Raw genomic sequence first — 21,509 nt, 5'->3', positions numbered from 1 at the left:
CCCCGCGGGCACCGGCAGCGGCGGCTCCCGCCCCCGCCCCCGCGGCGCCCACCGCGGCCGCCCGCGGGCTCCGCGCTCCGCCGGCGCCCGCCGCGGCCCTTTGTTCGCCGCCGCCGCCGCGCTCCGCCCGCGCGCGCGGCCGCAGGGCGCGGGCCGGGACCCCCCCGCGCAAGCTACGCGCCTCGCGGCATCGCAGCCGCTCACCGCGACGGGGGCGGGACCGCAGCGCGGCCGCGCCGCGCCGCTCCGCCCCGCGCTGCGGCACCGCGGGCCCCGCGGAGCGGCCGCGCCGCCACGGAGGGGCCGGGTCGGGCCTCCCCGGGGGCCCCGGGGCCGGGCCCCGCCGCCCACGGCACGGCCCGAGGATGCTCACATGGGTACTGTACTGACGCACCTGTGTGTGCACGCGCGCATCCTGGCTCACGGCGCTAGAAAATTGCATACCATGCACTGAGAGTTTAATGCGTACATATGTATACGTAAAAAATACAGATATATAAAAACTATATAATGATATATAAAGATAGAATTGCTTTTGTATGTGTTTTTGTACATGTATTTAGTACGCATATATACCTATCTAAACACCGAAAATTACACATATAAAGTATATACATATATAAAATGACACGTAATCATGCCTGTATAAAGTAGGCAAAATTCTGTATGTCTACATATATTTGTGCGCATGTGTGTGTATGTATTTCTGTATTTCTGTTTGTGTGTGGGTAATGAGGAGACAATCTTTGTCTCCTTGGCACAGCAGATATCTCCTGTCCCCAGCATACTTGCTCCCCTCCAGACTGGGTAGGTCCATCCTCCTGGGACTGTGTGTGGCACAGGAGGGAAAACCCAGTTCCCAGAATCTTTGCCCCCACAGCTCTCTTTTCCTTCAGAGACTGGAAAAGAGAAAACAATAAATAAACACTTTGAACTAGGGGGTAGTGAAGGCAAGAACTAACGTGTAACTATATCTGTTGTGCAGAGGATGTAAAGTAATGGACAGTTTATGCATATAGGAGCATTATATTCCATAAAATCTTTTACAAGTAAATACTCTCCTTTTCCCCAGGAGAGGCCTAAAACAGTGTCTTCCGTGGTTTTGAAGAGTAACCTAAACTGGAAAAGGGCTGCTGTAATTCTGTAAAAATTGCATTTTGATGCATGATCTCTCTCTACAGAATCCTGATCGACAACTCTTCTGTGTTACCACATACAGTCGAACCATGTCTACCAGTTCCATGTGCAGAAGTCAGGTTGACCTAGTCTGCAATCTATCAGATGCTACTCCCATGTTCTCACTTTGGAACAGGACCGGTTGCTCCACTTACGGTGCATAAACACATCTAGAGTGATCAATGACTTCAGAATCAGGCAGGTAAGGACATCTGGGTGTGAAACATAGGCTGACATCTGGCAGATATTTCTGGTACATCTTCACCTGGAGAGCTGCTTTCAGGCTCGGCCATTGTGCACTGACTAGAACACTGACTAGGACAGTGTCTAGAGCTCAGGCTCAGCAGCAGCCCTTGACCTCGCGTAGAGTGGGCTGCTGGTGATGGAGGGCACCTCTCAGGCTCTTCTTGGAGTAGAGAGGCATCTCTCACTATCTGGAGACTCAGAGCTCCCAATTGCAGGTGCAATGTCAATTTGTTCTTATCTGAGGCTACCAAGAAGGTGTTACTTTCTGACAGTGTTTTTCTCATTATTTATGAGTTTGCAAAAAAAAAAAGTAAGTTACCTAGGGCTCAGTTAAAAGCTGAGATGCATATTATTTGCAGGAGAGCTGTAAGGCCTGAGCACAGGTTTAGCCATTTATATTAGAATGTGTTACCTAAATTGAACAGATGCAAAGAAGCATTTATAGGATGTTTAGGGGAACCAAATGCACCTCTTCTCAGAAGAATTAGAAGCTCTTGTCTTGTTTAGTCTGGCCCAGTGAAGACTGAATGGCGAGGTGGTAACTCTTTATAAATATATTTCAGAAGTAAATGTCAGGGAGGGGCACTGACTTCATCACATGATCAAATGCTTGTACAGTGAGTGGTACTGAATGTATCTGAACTTAAAATTTAAAGGCGGCTTCTAGGTCTCTGATGAATGAAGGACTGGAATGCTCTTCCAAGCTGCAGATGGAAGCAGTCCCCTTCAACCATGTAAGATGGAGCCTGAGAAGCTGATAGACATGACTGTACAACAGAATAGGAGAATCCCTGAAGATAGAAAATTAAGCTTTTAAGTTCCTGGGCATCTGATGTGTTGGTATCCACGAATGTGTGAAAATAGAGACTAGATCACTGCTGATTTGCATTATACTTATATTAATCCCATGCCTCATGGCTTTCACTGAAGTTTGGAAAGATTTTTTATTTGAATAATTTGTCTTCTACTAGTCTTTCTTGCCTTCCTCTGCAGGTCTGCAGCTAGATTGCTCTAGCTGACATTAAAATCTTAGGGTTTGTGTGTTGTACTCAGCATCAGGCCAGCCTCTAGATATGGAATTCTAAAAGAGCTGTTTATCTAAATCAGTTTGGTAGGTACCATTCCTTGATAGTATGGGTCAGAGTTTCCTCCCTAGATTGAACTGAAGTTTTAATTGACAAATCTGCAAACACATGGTTTTCCAACAAGTACGCTATATATTCGTCTCTCCCTGCTTTGCCTGATTGATTTCTCCCAACACCTACTGGTATCTTACTAGCCATCTTAGATTCTTCATTATTTGTCTGCCTCCTTTCATCCTCCAAAGTGGCAACATCACTTATTACAGAGTTTATTCAGAGGAAAGGCATTGCTAGCAACAAACATGAAGAAAGAACAAAGACACAAAACAATACTCTATCCAGGAATGTAAAAGCCTGTAGCGGTGCATGTGCAGTTCCTATGTTACTGTTGACACATCCTCTGAAGTTACCTTTCTCTCAGCACCAGAAATCCATCTGGCATTTCTCTTCTCTTTCACTGAGTTAGAAGAATGAAATACACGAGGTGACCTCTACTCCACAGACATGATAAGCCCAGGTAAATGCAAAGGTAATGTTTTAGATAAATGAATAGCTTGCATATCACAACAACAGCTTTTGAGAATGAGGAGGCCTGGAGAGCATGGTTGTTTGTTTTCTAAGTCTGCACAGCAGTAGAAATGTTCAGAAGAAGCTTTTAATGTCCACGATGTTCACCCTGGAGTATTGCTACTTACCAATTAAAAGAGATTTGCATTCAGGAATTCTGAATCATAGAACGTCCTTTACTTTGTGTCAGAGATCACCATCTCACATACACACAAGTATGTTTGAAGTCCTACACTTGTGCACAAATGCAAGATATGATTAGTTATTCTGAGAGAAACCTTATTGTAAAGCATGCAAAACACTCATAAATTTCTCCTAAAATAAAAGTACAGTGCATCCTTCACTTTGTTTGACTTTCAACATTGACATCTTCAGGCCACATATTCGTGTTACAAGCTCCCCTTCGCAGTCACACTTGAGCAACTCAGCTATTATGGTTAAACAGCTCTTTTTTTCCTATTGAGGTATTAAGTAAAAGTCCCTACAAATCAAGGAAACAGGAAGGTGTATTTCATGCAATGTTTGGAGGAATGGCAACAATATAACGTTCATTCTAAGGTTCAGAAGTTCCTGTTTGTATTTGTAGATAGTGACTTTCTACACTTTCTGGCTAGCATTTCTTAAGACCATGAACTTTTCTGGACTGCTGCATATAAACAGAGAACCACAGCCACCAAGGAGGCCTTACAGATCTCCTGCATTTAAGTGGGGGCAAATAATATGTATTTGAGCTTTTAGCTGAGCCCTAGAAAACACCTTTTTTTGCAAGCTAAGTCTCCATATAGTGATGAATGCCTCTGTACTCTAAGAAGAGTCTGAGAGGCACCCTGCATAAGCAGCAGTACACTCTACACAAAGTTGAGGGCTGCTTCTAGAACTGCTTCGCTAGGCTGATGGCTGAGCAGCACTCCAGTCCCTTTAGGACTCACACAGGTAGCTGATTATCTGCTCAGTATGACAGTTTAACCCCCAGCTAGAAGAAGGTACTAAGACCCTAGGTCACCTAAGTAACAAATGGATATCAGTGTGAACGAAGCAAACACAGTTAACGTATGCGGACAGTCAAACCCATGGAGCTCAACTTTAAAGGCAGAATATTGGAATTCCAGCAATTTAGTCTCAGATACTTTATGATGCAATCAAATCATTTTTGCCTCCTGAAGTTTTAAAACTGCATCCCAGAGCTCTTGCTCATCTGAAGTAACAGAAACAGGATAAAGTTTAATAGTACAATGTACAAAGGTCATGTGCTGAGGGGTCAATGATAAGGAATTTTTACATAAATCTGGAGGAGCAGATGAAGAAAGAAGAGATACAGAAAGAAGAAAGAGTGTGTTGGTAGACTGGATTAAAAGTATGTACTGCCAGAGTGATGCAGCTTAAAAAAAAAAAAAGGCTAATGTGTCTAAAGATGGCACTCCATGAAGTGCTTTTAGTAAAGATAGGGAAGTATTAGAACCATTCTATAAGATGTTCTTAAGGTCACACTTGAATTACAGGACAACACACTCATCTTTGATGCCTGCTAGACCCTTTTGCTTTGACTCTGGCCAATCCTTTACCTTTGTGCTCCCTTCAGATCTAACTACATTCTGTCATATTCCTCTTTACAGCACATAGCCTTAAGAAAGGTCAATTGTGACACATTAACGGACAAAGAACTCTCTCTTCTTTCTCCTAAGATCTTAACATCACCTTTGTCATCACCATGGCAAGAGAGAAGCTTTAGCTTGGGTGTTCCTCAAACAATTAGAACTCCCAAGCTACCATGAAAAGGTTCAAAGGGGGTAAGAAAGAGAGAACTAAATATTAAAAAAAAAAAGGATTAATTATAAGATCACTAGAAGTGGCTCTATTTGTCAAAAGTGTGGAGTATGTGTTTACACACACTGTCACTGGCAACTACAACCAAGTCCTCACCCACTCATCTTGGAGAAGCTGAACTGCTGCTGCCACCAGCTGGTTGTTCACTGGTCCTTGGCCAGAAAGGGATCTTACTCAAAGAAGTCCCAGGAAGACAGGCCCAAAAGGAGGTCACTTCTACAAAAAAGGTTGAGAAATACTGCTCCAGCCCAAAATACATTTTGGTACTCCACAAAAGAAAAAGTCTGTATTATGTTAAGAGGGCAAACTGATAACCACATTCACAATCGGCAAGAGTGACCCATGAGTATGGCTGGACCAACAAGCATACTGAATTCATAGCATCACAGATGTGATGCTCACATTCATGTGCTTCAGCACTTGGGTTCCTGAAATAAATTTGGGGTGACAGCTCCTTTGTACTGTGGAGGCAAAAATGGCAGTTTCTTGCATGCTTCACTGTTGCATCTGTAGGGCCAATGTAAGGAGGAATCTAGTAAACACTATGTCACGTGCCATGCAAAGGACGAGTGGTTTGGCAGCCTAATCAGTGTTCTGCTTTCACTCTGTACTGCTGCCTTACAAGCCCAGCAGCAATGGAAATAAATGAAGCTTCCCGCAGCTACTGAGCCTGATGCTCTGCTAGTCTTTTTGCAGGATGATTTGCTGCTGGTAAAAATGAGACCATAAACACAGACTGGTCACAAGTGTTTCTGTGTTTTTCAGTTTGTCACTTCCATTCATTATTGCATTCCCAATACATCATGGTAAGCATGAATTATAACCTGCAGATATTTAAGGCAAGATTCGTAATTTTATGCTGAGCTCACCCCCGTTGATTGGCTAACATTTGAACGCCACTGATCACAGAGAAAAGAATGCCAGTTATTTACGGAACGTAACAAGAGTGACCATCAGAACATAGCAATGCCCAGTATGAGCAGGCTGAAAGCTGGAGCTGCTACTTTAACAGAAACACTTACTTAAAAAGAGGGGGGTTTGGCCCATTCTACTTGCGGGCTGTGGATGTGCAGGGGAACACTAGTCTCGTGTGCATCAACAGGAATGCTTTTTATCTACTATCTCAGATGAGATCATGAGCCACAACAGCTATTCTGCAGTACTCAGTGTGGTAGTGTGTAAAGAATATTGCTTTATTTGGAGGTCTGAGACAGAATGCATGACCCTAGATATCCTCATTCTCAAACACGAGAAATAGAAAATCTTGTTAAATTTTAGGCATGACTTCATAGCAGCTTAATTTAGGGCTGCACAAGTTCTGTGTACTCATTTGTGCCTCAGCCACAAGTGCACCAGTGGTGATGAACAGTGTTTATTGTAAACAAAACCACTGAGTCCTAGCTGACTATCAAAGAAGTAGCAGAGACAGAACTACTGGCTTCAGAGTCTGCCTGACTGATGATGCCTCAGTCTTTCTTCATTAGTGAGGCCAAGCTTTCTTCCTTAGCCACTGGTATCAGCTTGGTGATGTCTGAGTATCTATCTATGCTGTGCCAGATATTGCTTACCTGCTCCAGCCATTCTGAGACACACATGTGGACTAAACTGTGATCATCTGCAGAGTCTATGTGGTCTATCTTTGCTCAGCTAACTGTGAGTAGGTGAACCTCAGGTAGCCACCAGTATGCCCAATCTATGTGCTTTACTACTGCCCCTTATGGTACCAGGCAGGAGTGCTGGTTGGCCATTCCAGATTTTTTTTGCTCCTGCTCCTCCTGCTCATAAAACCAAGCCTGGTACTACCACTGCTAGTGCTTCCAGATCCCGAGAAGGCAAAGGAGGGGCCATATGTGCATATTTGACTCAACATCTGATTCAGAACCAATGCTCATAAGGGTAGCAGCAATAATGCAGCATAGGTTCTGACCTTAACCTCCATTTCTTTCTCTCTGCTCCTAGACTCTGCTTCCCTGCCTCCATACCTCTGTGACACCAATCATGTAAGAGATGCACAATCCTCCATGAAACCTCTTAAGCTTGTGAATTCCCTATGCAAGACACATAAGTCTCTTAAAATCTGTCGCTGCAATTGCTGGCTGTTACCTGCTTTCCTTCTCTCCAAACAACATTTTGCTTCAGCTTCCCATGGCAGCCTCTGAGAAGTGTCTGCCCACACAGCAGGATCTGAGCTAATGTATACTGTGCTGGGTGTCTCACAAGGAGATTCAGACTCAAAAGGACATGGCAGTCCCAGCACCATTGCGACCACATGGTTGATAGGCAACCTGGGCAAGGTGGGTGCTCAAATGTCATTCTCACTGTGACCACAGGGTTGGTAGGAGATCAGGGGAAGGAGACGGCAGGGGCTGAACCCTGAAGATAACTTCTTCCCTCTCCAAGCCTGGACCACTCTACTAACTTCCATCTTGGTCTCCCCTCTCCCCCTGTCAGAAACAGAGAGGCATTTTCAGGTGGGGAAGAGGGCTGCCAAGTGTGGGGTGTTTACTTCACCTTCATGGCACATAATCATAGTTACAGGGCTGGACAGTTGTTTAAATTGGGCCTTCATCCACCTGCACCCATTCTCACAAGTCTTACCACAAGAATCATACATATCCTTGGAATCTGAGCCAATGGTGGCATTTGGATATGACATGCGCAAGTAGAAAAATATGTGAAAACCAGAAGAAAAGGATCTATCCAGGCTTCTACATAAGGTAATTTTTCTTACAGTGTCCCATGAGGCTTGGCCAAGCCTTTTCCTGAGACCAGGACAAGGACCACACCCAGACCATGCTTGTTGAAGGAGGCTGTAAGCAAGTCTTCCACTCTGGTTCTGGTGGTAGAGGAAAGACAGGTAGTGGAAGGGTTCCACTCAGAAGCACCAAGGTCATGAAAAGGAAAGGGACCAAACAATTCCTGAATCAGTTTTTCCTATTTAATTTCTTCCTGTTTCCAGAACATATGGGCTCTTCCTCTTCCTCAGCCTTTTTCTGGCACCAGGGCAGGCTTTTCCTTACCTCTGTATGGTCAGCCTTGTCTGCCATGGCCCCTAGGACATTTAGTATCCTCTGTTTCCCCATCCTCTGGTAAACAGTATGTGCCTTCCAAGATGGGTTCAGCCAGAGCTTGTAATTCCCTTTCAGAAATATCTGTGAAGGGAAAAGGAAGTAGGAAGACACATAGCCCCCAGTGCTGACACGTTCCAGTGAACTATTGCCCATAGTGATTTTCTCTGCAGATACCTCCATCTCTAGACCACATTTTGGTTTAGAGGGGCTTTGGTTGGACTTACTCTATTGCAAACTGTATCTCAGAAGAACTGCCAAGACAGGAGGGCTACCAGCCATTTGTCAGAAGGGTGGACATGGCAGTGCTCTGATGTTTTGTCTAAAGATCTGTGTTGAGAAGTAGAAAGCAAGAAGGAAGCACAGAGAAGAGCCAAGCTGTGTGCTTATCATAAGAGAGTTACATAGAGAGTTATCATAAGAGAGGACTTTTTCCTGCTCTATCTTTTCAGCCTGCACAGTACAGAGAGCAGTCTGAGTACCTGTGCTACTACAGCTGTCTTGGAAAGGGAGGGACACTGAATGCTCCTGAAAATGGTGTTTTTATAAGATGCTAAGGGTGTGTGTGGCATGGCCTGAGGCAGGAAGTGTAGGGACATGCAGGAACATAAGGCCTTCTGGTATTGGACAACTTTAGTAGGCTGAGCAATGCAAACCTGACACAATACAACATGTAAAATCAGGATCTGGGAGCAATCCCTTATTCCAGGCTTCTTCTGCAATTCTACTCAGATCAAGCTAGTCAAATCACTCTGAAATCAGTTCTGAGAGCAATGTGACATATCAAGTGATCTGTTCCTGGGGTCATTCGCCTGCAAAATTTTATTTGGCAATGGTCCCAGTGGAGTTCCCTGGGGGGTCTAGTCCTGGCATATAATAGTTTTATTGATGCTGTGGAGGTAAATATAAAAGTGCAAATAAAATAAAGAGTGGGCAGAAAGGTCAAGAAAGTGATAAATAGCGAGGAGGCTGCGTAAACTGAATAGTACAATTTGTCAAAGAAGTGCAAATGATGGCAAACTCATTCTCCTAGAAGCAAATTGTGCAAGCCACATTTACGGAACTGGAGACTATATTCCTTACAATAGTAATCTGAAAGGGAATTAGGGGTCATAATGTGCCAGCAAATCGACACAAACATCTAGTGGAACACTGTAGCAAAAAGGAGTTGTGCAATCCTGGGATGTATTAATAGGGAAGGAGTGAGCAGTACAAAGCATGGGAGAGTAAGACTAACACCTCTGTGGAGACCAATACTAGATTTCGATGTGCAGTTCATATTGCCTTTTCTGGTGATATTGAAAAATTGGAAACAGTACAGGAAAAGGTGAAAGTGATTCAAGAAAATGATGTAAAGGGTTCAGTTTGTTTAATTTATCATATAGAAGACTGAGAGATGATTCAATTATTTGATTAAAGAATAAATACATCACAACAGGAGTAACTGGATAATAGAGCATTCCTTCAGCAGGCAGAGAGAGGTGTGCAAAGAATCAGTAACTGTAAATTAGAATCTTATTCAGGCTACTTACGTGAGTAAAACTTATTTAAAGACTGGATGCTGGGCATGAACAGGAAAGAAGGTATCTTTCCCAGAGATACAGAGAGATACTAAAGAGGGTAGAATATGAATGCAAAAGTGTGCAAAAAATGATCTAAAACTTAAAGAGTTACTTCAACAACAACAACAACAACAACAAAACGAATAGAAAAAGGAGAGTCTTTAGCTCAAATGTCTACCTGTCTCATAGTGCCTTTCAGGAAGTAGCCTTATGACCCTTCATTTTTATCATATGTAGTTGGTTGCTTGTATCAAGGGAGAGTAGGCTGAATCCTGTAGTGCCTACTGAATCCAAACTCTCTTGCATGAAGTCCCTGCAAGTTTCAAGACTACTCCCAGGGCCAAGGTGACAGTGCCAGTAGTTCCATACTGTTAATAATGGCTCCATGAAGCTTGGCGGACATACAGCTTAAACACTTTCATGACAGGTTATAATTGCAAATACTAAGTAATCTTTCTGATTTTCTGATTTGTTCTGTTCTAAACCCATACAGGTATTCCTTTCTCTTGTACACCGTGCATAGCTCTATCTTAGAAAAACTAAAAGTGCCAGGGAATGGCACAAACGAACACAACCATCCATGTCCTTCAACTGTTACAAAGTACCCAGTCAGCTTTTTGGCCTAGACCAACTAACATTCTCCCTGAAGTGTCTTCAGGCAAATTTCAGGGGTCAGAATATAGGTAAGGGCAGCTCTGTACCAGCTGGACTCAGTGCTAGAGAATGGTCCCAGGTCTGTTTCATTTGCTAGCTCAGATGTGGTCTGGGAATCTTGGTATATTCTACCGCCTGGGGTACTCCTATGCCTTCTTTCCTGTCTCTCTGGTAATGAGAAAAGTATCAGCTTTAAATATAGCTCCAAAAAAAGGCAAAAAGAGATTAATCAATCTTACTTATTGGTATTCTATAATGAAAAGTTAATAGTTTTCTAAGAGCACTATATATATACATTTCTCACATCTGTGGGAAAAATCATGTGAAGGTACTTGGTAAATATTGAAAATGCCTCTGCATTTCAGAAGAACAGATTTTTTTTTAAATAACATGTGGTGACAATATGGATGCAATATAGACCCAGTCAAATAAATAAGATTAATATTTCAGATGAAAAAAAAAATCAAATAATTCCGTTGATTTCTCAGCATATTTTTTTTCAAATAAAATTATCAATTAATTCTTTATATAATATTTAGGGATAGTATGAAACAAAAGTTTTCAATATTGCAGTTCTAGATGCATTGTCATTATGCTACGGAAATCGAGTTCCTGCCTGAAACATACGCATAAGCTCTTTATCATATCTTGCTGGCTTCCTTGGAGCCAGAATTGCAAAAAAGGCTCTCTCATCCAAAGTCCATTACCATCAATAGAAAGAGTCCCATGGGGTTCCGTTATTTTTGGATTAGGTCCCAGAACATCTGAGGATCTACTGGACTTGGAAGAGCAAAAATTACATGAACAAAAGCCTGATCCTGCGGCTGCTTAGATAAATATATTTAGATGATTTCAGTAACGCTGAGATCCAGCCATGTTGCATAAATGCACCACCCACAATCTGTGGTAAGTAGGTTTTTTCAAATCATTAATGAGCAAGCTGTTAAATACACGATCTGTATGGGAGCTATAATTACACCTCTTATTCAGCTGAATAATGGGAATGTATATCTTTGAGATTTATTTTATCACATCGCTTTTATTCCATTTAATATAAAAATACATTGCAGCATGCTTCTGAGTAAGTCCAAAAATTCCTAAATATAAGTCTTATCAACCTGATTTATCAAGAACAGATAAATAGCTATTCTCTGTGCTGCTCACACTTATCTTCCCTGCTTCTCTTTTGCTTATCACCTGTTGTATTTAAAACAATGAAGAATAGTTGGCTTATAAAATGGAATTTTTAGGTAGGTGACATTCTCTGTTAATGACCTGAAATTTTAACTGCATTTCTGGGTCTTCACAGAGACAGAATGAGGAAGAAGTGGTCTGTATTTTAGAAACAATCGTGCAGGAAAAGAAAAGAAGTGAATGACAGGAAGGAGCAAGAAATAAGGAGAGAAAATGTACATCACTGGAACTCAATGGGCTTTATCTTTTTCATTTGCTTTTTCCATGTTATTGGCCAGTGGCAGAAAATGAAAGCTGTGAGGAGAAGGACAATGCAGGAGATGGACAAAAAGATGAATAATCTGTGGTTATTTATAACTCTGAGAAGAAAAAATGACTATGACAGTGCTTTCAGTAATTAAATACTGCATTGCGCCATATAACACTGGAAGGGTGGTTTATCTGACATATATCACGAAAGAAAATGGTGAATCGAGTTTTGTTCAGACCTTAAGGCCCATATAAACAGTCTCAAATCAACCTTTTTTTATGCTCTGTGTGGTAAGAAACCACCATGCAATCCCTCTACAACCTACACAGAACTGGTCCTTCTTTGACAGCTCGAGCAGCCACAACCTCACAACAGCAACCACACAGATTCGAATCAAGGTTCTATCTCGCCCAACATCTTGTGTTCAACAGCAACTAGAAGCAAACACTTAAGAGCGAGAACATGTATTAGACTAATCCTGGACTTGGACTACTTTCAGTTCAGGGGATTTCCTGGGCTAGGGGTGGCTCATCTACCTCTCTGTAACTCTCTCTACCAAGCACTTGTCCCATCTCCCCTTCAATCCAATTAAACTTTTAGTGTCCACAACATCTTTCGGCAAGAAATTCTACAAGCATATTAAGCCTTGCATGACAAAAATCACTTCTTTCTGTGTGTTTTGAACCTGTCTCCCATTGGCTTCATTTGATGGCAACTAGTTCTTGTGTTGGAAGACAGTCCAGCCACACCAGACCACTCATGGCTTTGTAGATAAAGCAGAACATCTGTCATTGCCCCATTTGGTGGGCTCTTTCCCAATCTGAAAAGACCCAGTCTACTCAGGCTTTCCTAGTACAGAAAACACGTCATGTTGGCAGCCCCTCCCTGAATCATTTCTGGGTCTAGTCTGACTTTGAGGGAACCAGGACTGCACACAGTAGTCAAGGTCAGGGTGAACTGTGGATTTATACAATAGCACAATGACATTCTCTGCTTCATTCTCAAAATACTTTCCTAACAATTCCTAACTTTCCATATGATTTTTTACCACTGCTGAGCACTGAGCAGATAGCTGATAGATGATTTTGATGGTTCTCATTGTGGAACAAAAATGGTTGCAAGTTGTGACTATGAATATATAAACTACATTAAATTTGTTGACCAAATATCATATCTATGTTGGTTTAATTCTTATTTCAAATATTCAGATAATTCATTGTGAATCAAAGGGTCAGATTCTTATCTGCTGTAAACTGACAGCTAATTCCTTTTCAATCAGTGGTACTTTGGAAGACATGAAGGGCTGACCTTTAGTTTTAATTGAGATTACTGGACTGATCTTCTCAGATTCAACTGAAAACAGACGCACTGGAAAGAAGCTGTTTATAAAACACACATTTATTGTGAAGTGCCACAGGAACTTAAACATGTCAGATACTCTTCCCACAGGGTAAATTATATCTGGATTATTTAATACAGACTAATATTTTGTCATTCCTCAGATGATCCCATTATGTTTTTTATTATCAAGCAAAGTTCTTCTGTGTATATTAACTCTTCTATTTTTACACAGTTTAGAAAAGCACTCATTACCAGCAGATATAAGAGAGGTTGAGAAGATTATGAGTACTTATTAGATAATGAGTCCCTGGTTCCTCCATTTCTTTGTGTGTGGTATGCCAATTCTTTTCTTTTATTGCCCAAGGAATACTTAATTTCCCCACAAAGTGGAACAGCCACAATGAGAAGAAGGAACTGAAAGGACCCCACTGAAAAATATAGTCTAGCCTCTGAGATCAAGGCTTTCTGTAGACTCTGATTCTTATAGGTAAAAGAGAGATTTAAATCCAGGTATCCTGCATTCCAGGTGAACATTTTCCCTGTCAGATAAAAGGAAAGCCTGAGGGCTTCCTTTATGTGTAGAATCAGGCATTGTCGGAGCACATCTACTGATCAGACACTGGGAGTGACACAGGCGGAAAAATACCTGCTTTTTAGATCTGCACGGTTACTTGTATCACAGTAGCATATATGGCCTTTACCCATGCATTAGGTCCTACTGTGCTAAGAACTTTACAAAGATGATCTCTAACACAGAGACTGTACCAGTAGACAGCAACTTGCAGCTGTGAAATTTACTGTGAGTATCAAGGGAAGTAATTTTAATGAGCAATTTGATGGAATGCACTGAAGCAATAGGATAATTACACACAACCTTACTTTTGCACATTTATGGTTATTAATGGCAGTATGAGAAAAACCATGAAAACCTCTGAAAATCTTTCACGCAGGTAGTGGGCTCTAAACTGCAAATGGATCAGGACTAGAATTTAACCTTTTGTACAGCATCAGGGTGGTAAGCGAACTGGAGTCAGATGTAAGCTATGAAAGTATCTGAAAACGAAGAACAACTTGTATGTAAGTTATAACATAGACTTGACACGCATAACGTGTAACAGTGTAACACAAAGGGGAAACTCAAAAGAAGAGAGGTTCGAAGTGATAGTTAAAAATATCAGCAACATGCTGGTATTTGTTGAGGACAGAGAAAATGATAATGGAAAAAACAAAATGAGAGTGGATTAGAACAGTTTCATAAGAGTGGACTGGCAAGAAAGATCATGTCTTTGGGAAGTCACACAGAAAGACACTTAAAGATCTAGATGGAGCAGCCCATGTCTGGTGGGCCACAGCATTAGCAGTGAGTTTTCAAATCTCACCATTTCAAAAGAAGTGCTGGAAATTTTTTCAGGGATGCTATTAGTTGCTTTGAATGCTTCCTACTCAACTGGGTTCTGCTGAAAAATTCCTAGAGATGCTATATGGTAAAAAGAAATTAAAAAAAACAAAGGAAAGTAGTGCTGAGGGCTATTGAATGATCCATATTGTCAAACTCCAATTATCTGGAGTTTGTAAAAGATGCTAATTATAATTTAGTATTGATTTGCCTTCAGAGTAAAAATATTTCTCATTATTTGCATTCATATATTTGATAAATCTAGAATGCCCAAAAGCCAATACTGACCTGTGCGAATTAGGGTTTATAGATCTTACTTTTGTCTACAATTCATTTTCCATCAGTTGTGAAACTGGTGAATTGAGCATCCTTCAGTTCCATAAAGTGAGACACATAATTAAAATAAGTCATCATAAATGACAAATTGTGTTTGAATGCTAGTCTCGGGAACATTTTGAGGCTTGTATGATACCTACTTTGACGAAATGACATAAGCAACTGCTGAACTCTCTAGGAGCAAAGGTACTACTAAAAAAGGACACAGCTCAAGGCAGACAGGAATTGTATGCAGGTGGTTGGGGCATTTTAATAAAGTCCTTTTAATAAAAGAGCAGAAACTTCTTGAGAAATACAATCAAGTGTCCAAGACATTATGTGTATAAAACCTGTAGTTACAATTAATACTGCATACTCTAACAATTACAAAGCATTCACATGAGTATACATGAGGTATTCAATCTAATGGCACCATATTTAACTAAAGAATTGAAGCCTCATACATCTTGGCTACAGGGCAATTCCCATGAAATAAGCATGTACATGGTGCTTTCTCAAGGACTCCTGCAGACAATGCAGTTCCAACACATGGAAGGACTGGTGGTCCTTGCTGCTGGGCATTCCTTAGATCTTAATTTTGCTCTAATTGTCCCGTGATTTTGTATGGCCCGCACAGGCAGTTTCTGTGGAGCACGTTTGCACCGGACACAGCACGGGACCACCTCCCGCCCACACCTGCTGCCATGTCTTGGCCCCATCAACGTCCTGGGCGCCAAAGCCGGAGGCAGCGCTGGACTGTCTTTTGAGAGGCACCAAGTGGATAAACACGGCCGGAGAAATTAAAAAACATGGAGTGATTCCTGAGGAGAGGAGACTTGAAAACCCAGGGCATGGCACCCCGGCAGCCGCACAGCCAGCCACGCTCTGCCACGACAGGCCCAGAAAGCCCCTCCACGCCCAGCCGCCTTCCCACCCTGCCGGCAGGGCGGAAGTGGCGTGCGGCAATCCGGAAGCTGCAGGGAGGCGCCCGGAAGTGGGCGGTGGCGAGCATGGCAATGGCGGAGAAGTTCGACTCGCTGGAGGAGCACCTGGAGAAGTTCGTGGAGAACATCCGTCAGCTCGGCATCATCGTCAGCGACTTCCAGCCCAGCAGCCAGGCTGGCCTCAACCAGAAACTGTGAGGCGCCCCTCGGCCTAGGGCAGGGCGGGCTGGCGGCTCATTGCCCCCCTCTTCTCCGGGCAGGGCCTGGCTGCGACGCGGGGAGCCCCGGCTGCGGGCCGGGTCCTGCCCCGGGGCCCTGGCGGGAGGTGCCCCTGGCCTGGTGCCGCCGCTGGCGCCCCTCCGCCGTGCCGAAACGCGGCGGGGGGCTCGATGGCTGGGGCTTTGTGTCGCGAGCGGCCCCTGTCAGTGGCGGTTAGGGTTAGCGAAACGCGTGCCCCGCTTTCTCTTCCAGGAATTTTATGGTGACGGGCTTGCAGGATATCGACAAGTGCCGGCAGCAGCTTCACGACATCAGCGTGCCCCTGGAAGTTTTTGAGTGAGTAATAACCGTGTCTGGAAGAGAAGGTGTTGTAGGCTGTGTGGTTTGAGGTAGCCTGCGTTTGTGGTGTTGGATCCTCCTGCTGAGAACTGGCTGTTTCTTAAAACTCTGTCTTTGGAATATCTCACTGGAATGTGAAGGCAGAAGGGTATGGGAAAGGGCGAATTGTACATCTGCTTTCTTTCAGGTCCCTTTTTTTTCCCCCCCCCCCCCTATCTATATTGCATGGCATTGCATGATTAGGCAGAATCTGTCTTACTGCCTGCATTTAGTGACTTGCTAGGTAAGCTTTTATTTTGGAAAGATACTTTTATACTACATTCAAATCAAGATGTAAACTTGCAGGTGAAAATATAGGCCAATGTTTAGGTGTTTAATTTCATTAGCAACCATTTCCTTGTTGGCACAGAATTAAGACAGTAAAAACTGTCATGAATGTGGAGGAAGAGCTATACAAGATGGCTTTTACAGTGTAGCTCTCAAGTTAGTGTACTCATTCTCCATCTTCCGGTCCAGATGCTGTCGGCTTGCTACATTCTGGTGTGTTACTGACTATAGAGCTACCTCAGGAAAATTTTTCACTCTTTATTCTAGTAACTTATGTTAATAGTTTTGTGTCTTCCATTTTATTTATACAATAACAATATATCTTTGCCAATTACATTTTGTTCATATTGCAAAGCAAAAATGTGCTTATATGTTTACTAACTCAAGTGTGTTAATCTTTTTTAACACTTGTAGAGATGCTTCCTCCTCATCCTTGAATTGCTAGGTACCTTATTCCTAGGTGCCCATAGCTAGTTAGTACATGATGAGCACCTTTAGGGTTGGTTTCCTTGCTTTTGGTTGGAAAGGGAGCGCCTTTCTCTTTCATGTGGAAGGTGTTGTGTTATTGTCTGTGAGGAATTGGATAGCTATATTTTTGTTTGCTTTTAATAACCTTCCTCAAAGCTCCAGCCTTTCTGGAAATAAAGATTGAGGCAGCTGTTAGCAGGCCCCAAGCTTGCTTTCCTTGAGTTGTCTTTTGAAAATGGCTGACCTGAACTGTGTTTTAAATTGCACTTTTCAGTAACAAAAAGAAAGCAGTGTGAATAATTCTGTTTCTTTGTGAAAATTGTATTTGGAATATGATCATTTAGGTGGTATCTCTTACATTTTCAGATACATAGATCAAGGCCGTAATCCTCAGCTTTACACTAAAGAGTGTCTGGAGCGAGCTTTGGCTAAGAATGAACAAGTAAAAGGAAAAATTGACACAATGAAGGTAAACTAGAAAAAATGAAAGTGCAAATGTATGCAAAACCTTTTTTGATAAGTTCTCACTTATCTGTAAATCTGTGTATTTTTCACTTGTGCAGTTATTAAATTTTCCCTATTAGGTGGCTTGCATTAGGGATTGCTCTACTTCTCTGTATTTTAATTGGTGATGATACAGCCTATTGTAAAAAGGAAATTTCTAATTTCTCCTGCAATTGGAGAAGCAATTATCTGCATGGTTTTTTTGTTTTGTTTTGTTTTGTTTTTTTGACTAAATGTGTGTGTTGTGTTATAGAATGGAATGGGTCTTGGAGTACTACTACGGCAAATGGTTTGCAAGCACAAGCTAATCTTTATGAAATGACCTAAAATGTATGCTAGCAGTTAGGTTTTCTGAACTTGTAGTTTCATCTGGTAATAACCTGAGCATTCTGTCACACTGTTTAACCATTGGAATGTACTGCTGAAAGTATGAACAGAAAACAAAGTTCAGTAAAACTCAAGAAAGGGTTGTTGGTGTTTCAGAACATCTTTTGGCTGAGCTTAAAATTCATATAGAGTATGGCTACCTGTGCTGCAGAACATAGGCATATCTCCGTATGTCATAAGGTTCTCTTTTCTTTTGGTATAACACTGCATGCTTGTAAAAGTTGTAGGAAGAATTATATATCTTGCAGGAGGTGGGGGGGATTCCCTATCAAATCAGGTGCACCAGTCCTTTATCAACTTTGCATTAATAAGGTCATCTAAAAAAAGTCTTATTATTAAGAAGGTGTAATTGGAGCATAGTATGTTCTAAACAGTGAAATGTTTATGGTTAGTCACTGGAAACCTTAGTGAAAACAACATCAGTGGATCTCATTGTGCTCCAATTTCCTGTTTGTTCTGAGTGACCTAGGGCTGGTAGTAGGAGGTGGTGGTGGGGAGCACTGCATACTTTCCTAGCATTTCAATATTGCTAGTTAATTATCCTACACTTCTGCATCCCCTTTCACTTGAAAGGGAAATAAGGTACTGAAGTAGTCCTGTATGGTTTTTGTTTGTTCTTGTTTTTCTTCCCATCCCCTGAGATGAGAAAGTACTTGGAGTAATGAAGGATTTTGGCTCATAAATTGCCTCAGAAGTTTCATTGAAAGAGGTGGAAAGCATTGGAAGGGAAGGTGGTAATAAAAGTAATACGAATAAAATATTTTGAAACTCAAGTTTGCAAGTATAACATACTTCCAGTGCAAGTTGTGCTAATCTTTAAATTATAATTCTTGGAAGAAACTGTTCAGAGCTTTTAAGAACCAGACAGATACTAACTACTTTGCATTTCTTGGATAGGTGCAAATGCTAGTTAATTTATAGAAAATCAAAAATATTTTATTTTGCCTGATGCTTTCCTAGCAGATTTTACTTGGGCATTTTCTGTGAATTTTGTAATGTCACTTTCTGTTTGTTTGGTTTTTTGGATACAGTTCTTTCTGGTCATTGAAATGTATAACTAGACTTTGTTGTATACAGACATTTGTATTCATCAGATAATACTGCTTGATGGACTAAGTAAGTGGTGCAGGTGATCTATATGCATTTTCTTCTCTTTCCAGAAATTTAAAAGTCTACTAATTCAAGAGTTAACCAAGGTGTTCCCCGAAGACATGGCAAAGTACAAAGCTATTCGAGGTGAAGATCCTCCTCCTTAAGTTGGCCTTCAGTAGCTCTAAAAACGTCAGTTCCATAAATTGACTCTTACCTCTCTCTATAAAAGCATTGTTTGCAGGGAGGGGGAAAACAGGCCTTCAAAACAACTGTACTAAAAGGTATGGCAGTGATAGACTGGAAAGGAACTTGATGATCACTGGTAGTTCTGCTTCTGAAGTTACTGAATTTTTCTGAAGACTTGTGCTTAAAGATTACAGTTGAAACTTCCTATGATACCTGCAGGCAATTATACTGTATTTTCCACAAAGTGCATTTCCAGACCAGAAAAACATAATTTTTTGTTTTCAATAAGTATGCTCCAGGACTGTGGATTGGTCTGTTTTTGGGAGAAATGTATTTATTATTCCTGATTATTTTTCATTTGTAAACTGCTTTTTTTATTGCAGTAAAAAAAGCCTGCTTTCGTCTTGCAAAATTCTACTGAAATGGAGCCCATCAAGCGGACTGCAGTTTTCGTATGTCTTAATGAATTGCAGCCCGGAAGACATTTTTGTTTTGTTCTGTGAGCTGCTGGCTGAGGATATAGAAAGTGCGCGTATTCAGGGATTGGCTCCTAAACAGTGTTTATTTTGTGTAATATTATTTCATGTAGACACCTTTAATTCTCTTAATTTTCTGTAAGCAACTTGTACAATAAAAACATGAAAAAAAGGAAATTCTAGCATGTTTCAGTCCAGTGCTACTCTTTGGAGAATGAACTGAGAGCTGTGAGAAGTAGTGCATTCCTCAGTCTCACAGTGATAAAAATAAAATCTCTATAAAACTTGCGTTTTAAAAGTTTATATCTGAAGCTAATGCAAACTTGATGTTTTGGCCCTTGTGAGGAAAACTTCTAATAGCTGAAGTGGGAGATTTTTCGAGATCAGTGATTGTATTTCTGAATAGTTGCAAACTCTTCTATAAAATTGATTGTTATTTATAGGTAGTATAGGCCTAACAGAAAACAGCTTGATGGAGTCTATCCCCAGGCCTATAGCGCAGGTACAGAAGGCTGTTTTTGTAGTTAAAGGAACCAAAACTGCACTTAAAAACTTAAGGTAACTTAAGATGACGGTGACTTAGTCATATATCTTTCCTGATTTTATTACTGAAGCACTTTGATATTGCACAGACACTTAACATTAAATTTCACAGATCAGTCTGACAGCTGAAGTAATTCAGAAAATTTATTATCACAAAAGCAGTAACTAATGCGTGGCAATTGTACTGCCAGTTAAGATTATCACTTGTTTTTGAGGATCTCTTAATTTTTGGAATCTGCAGAACTTTTAACTGCGCATACATGTAGCCTTCTAAATGTAACTTGACTTCTTGTAATACAGACATGAATTTCCATGATGAAATATTATATATTGACAGTCATTTATATAACTGCAGGTGCATATTAGCATTACATAAAGAAAAAGTGTATTCAAATATACAGGTGTGCAGTCATCCAAATACACACAGGAACTATGCATCTTTGGTTCTGATGCATTAACTACTGTACTGTACATACCATACTGTACTGATTTATACCGAAAAGAAATTTCCTCATGTAAGACCCTGGGAGGCTTTTCTTCAACTATAATTCTGTAGACTAGGTTTGGATTTTTTTTCTTTTACTTTCACAAATGCCTTCACTTACTTCACAAGTGCAGGGTTTACTAGAATTTTTTTCTGTCACTTAATTTTTATCAATTCAGGTCTACACTTAGGCAGATACGACTTTAGTGCTTGTTGCTTATATTTCTGTGGCAAATATCCTCATCTGCATAGTATTGTAAAGTTCCATGTTGTCACCTTACATTCAGTATAAATATATGATCACAAATAGAAACAGTGGCAGACTACCCAAAGCACAACTGATGCTTAAATGAGATTAAAATTTGCATCTTTTTGTCATGTGTGAATAATTGTCTGAACCAGTTGATGCTGTGGCTATTTCATTTAAAAATTGTGAATGTTCTGTAAAAGCTTAGTACTCATATTTCCTTTGGAGAAAGGTTAATTAACTTCTTTTATCTCCCTTCCTCTATTCATGACCAGCTAATGAAGTACAAACAGGAAAAAAAAATAGGAGCTCTTAAGAATGCAGCCCTTTTGGAGGTCTGATAAGTTTTCTTTTTAGGGGATTTTAGTGTGGATAATATGGAGCTGATACGAAAAACTTTCTTTTTGCTTGGAACCACACTTTAAAAATGTGGAGCCAGCATTTCTAAAATACTAAGGCTATCAACCATTCCTATTTTTTATTATATAAAGATTCCTAGGTATAATTAGTGGACACACGAAGTTGAGCATAACACAAACCTCCAAAAGCTGGAAAGGGAATGCAGACATAATGAGGTGAAATAACATACTAGGATCACATCTTCATTTATTGTGGAAC

At 41.2% G+C, this 21,509-nt stretch overlaps 1 protein-coding gene across 3 annotated transcripts; it reads left to right on the top strand.

Moving 5' to 3' along the window:
• The first annotated feature begins 15,628 nt into the window (after positions 1 to 15,628).
• MED10 (mediator complex subunit 10) lies at positions 15,629 to 19,794 on the top strand. Of its 3 annotated transcripts, none has more exons than XM_026107131.2 (5): positions 15,629 to 15,813; positions 16,091 to 16,174; positions 17,339 to 17,441; positions 19,024 to 19,099; positions 19,525 to 19,794. In XM_026107131.2, the coding sequence occupies exons 1-5, from the start codon at positions 15,686 to 15,688 to the stop codon at positions 19,560 to 19,562; spliced, it is 429 nt and encodes a 142-aa protein (XP_025962916.1). In that variant the 5' UTR covers positions 15,629 to 15,685; the 3' UTR covers positions 19,563 to 19,794. The 3 variants fall into 3 exon arrangements, with proteins under 3 accessions (XP_025962916.1, XP_025962918.1, XP_025962917.1); XM_026107133.2 differs by having other exon boundaries at positions 19,024 to 19,144; XM_026107132.2 differs by having other exon boundaries at positions 19,024 to 19,794.
• Positions 19,795 to 21,509: the final 1,715 nt, after the last annotated feature.

This window comes from Dromaius novaehollandiae, chromosome 2 (genome assembly GCF_036370855.1).
Source record: "Dromaius novaehollandiae isolate bDroNov1 chromosome 2, bDroNov1.hap1, whole genome shotgun sequence".
NCBI classification, from domain to species: Eukaryota; Metazoa; Chordata; class Aves; order Casuariiformes; family Dromaiidae; genus Dromaius; species Dromaius novaehollandiae.
The sequence above is the reverse complement of the archived record's forward strand: the minus strand, read 5'-3'. Positions and strand labels throughout refer to the sequence as shown.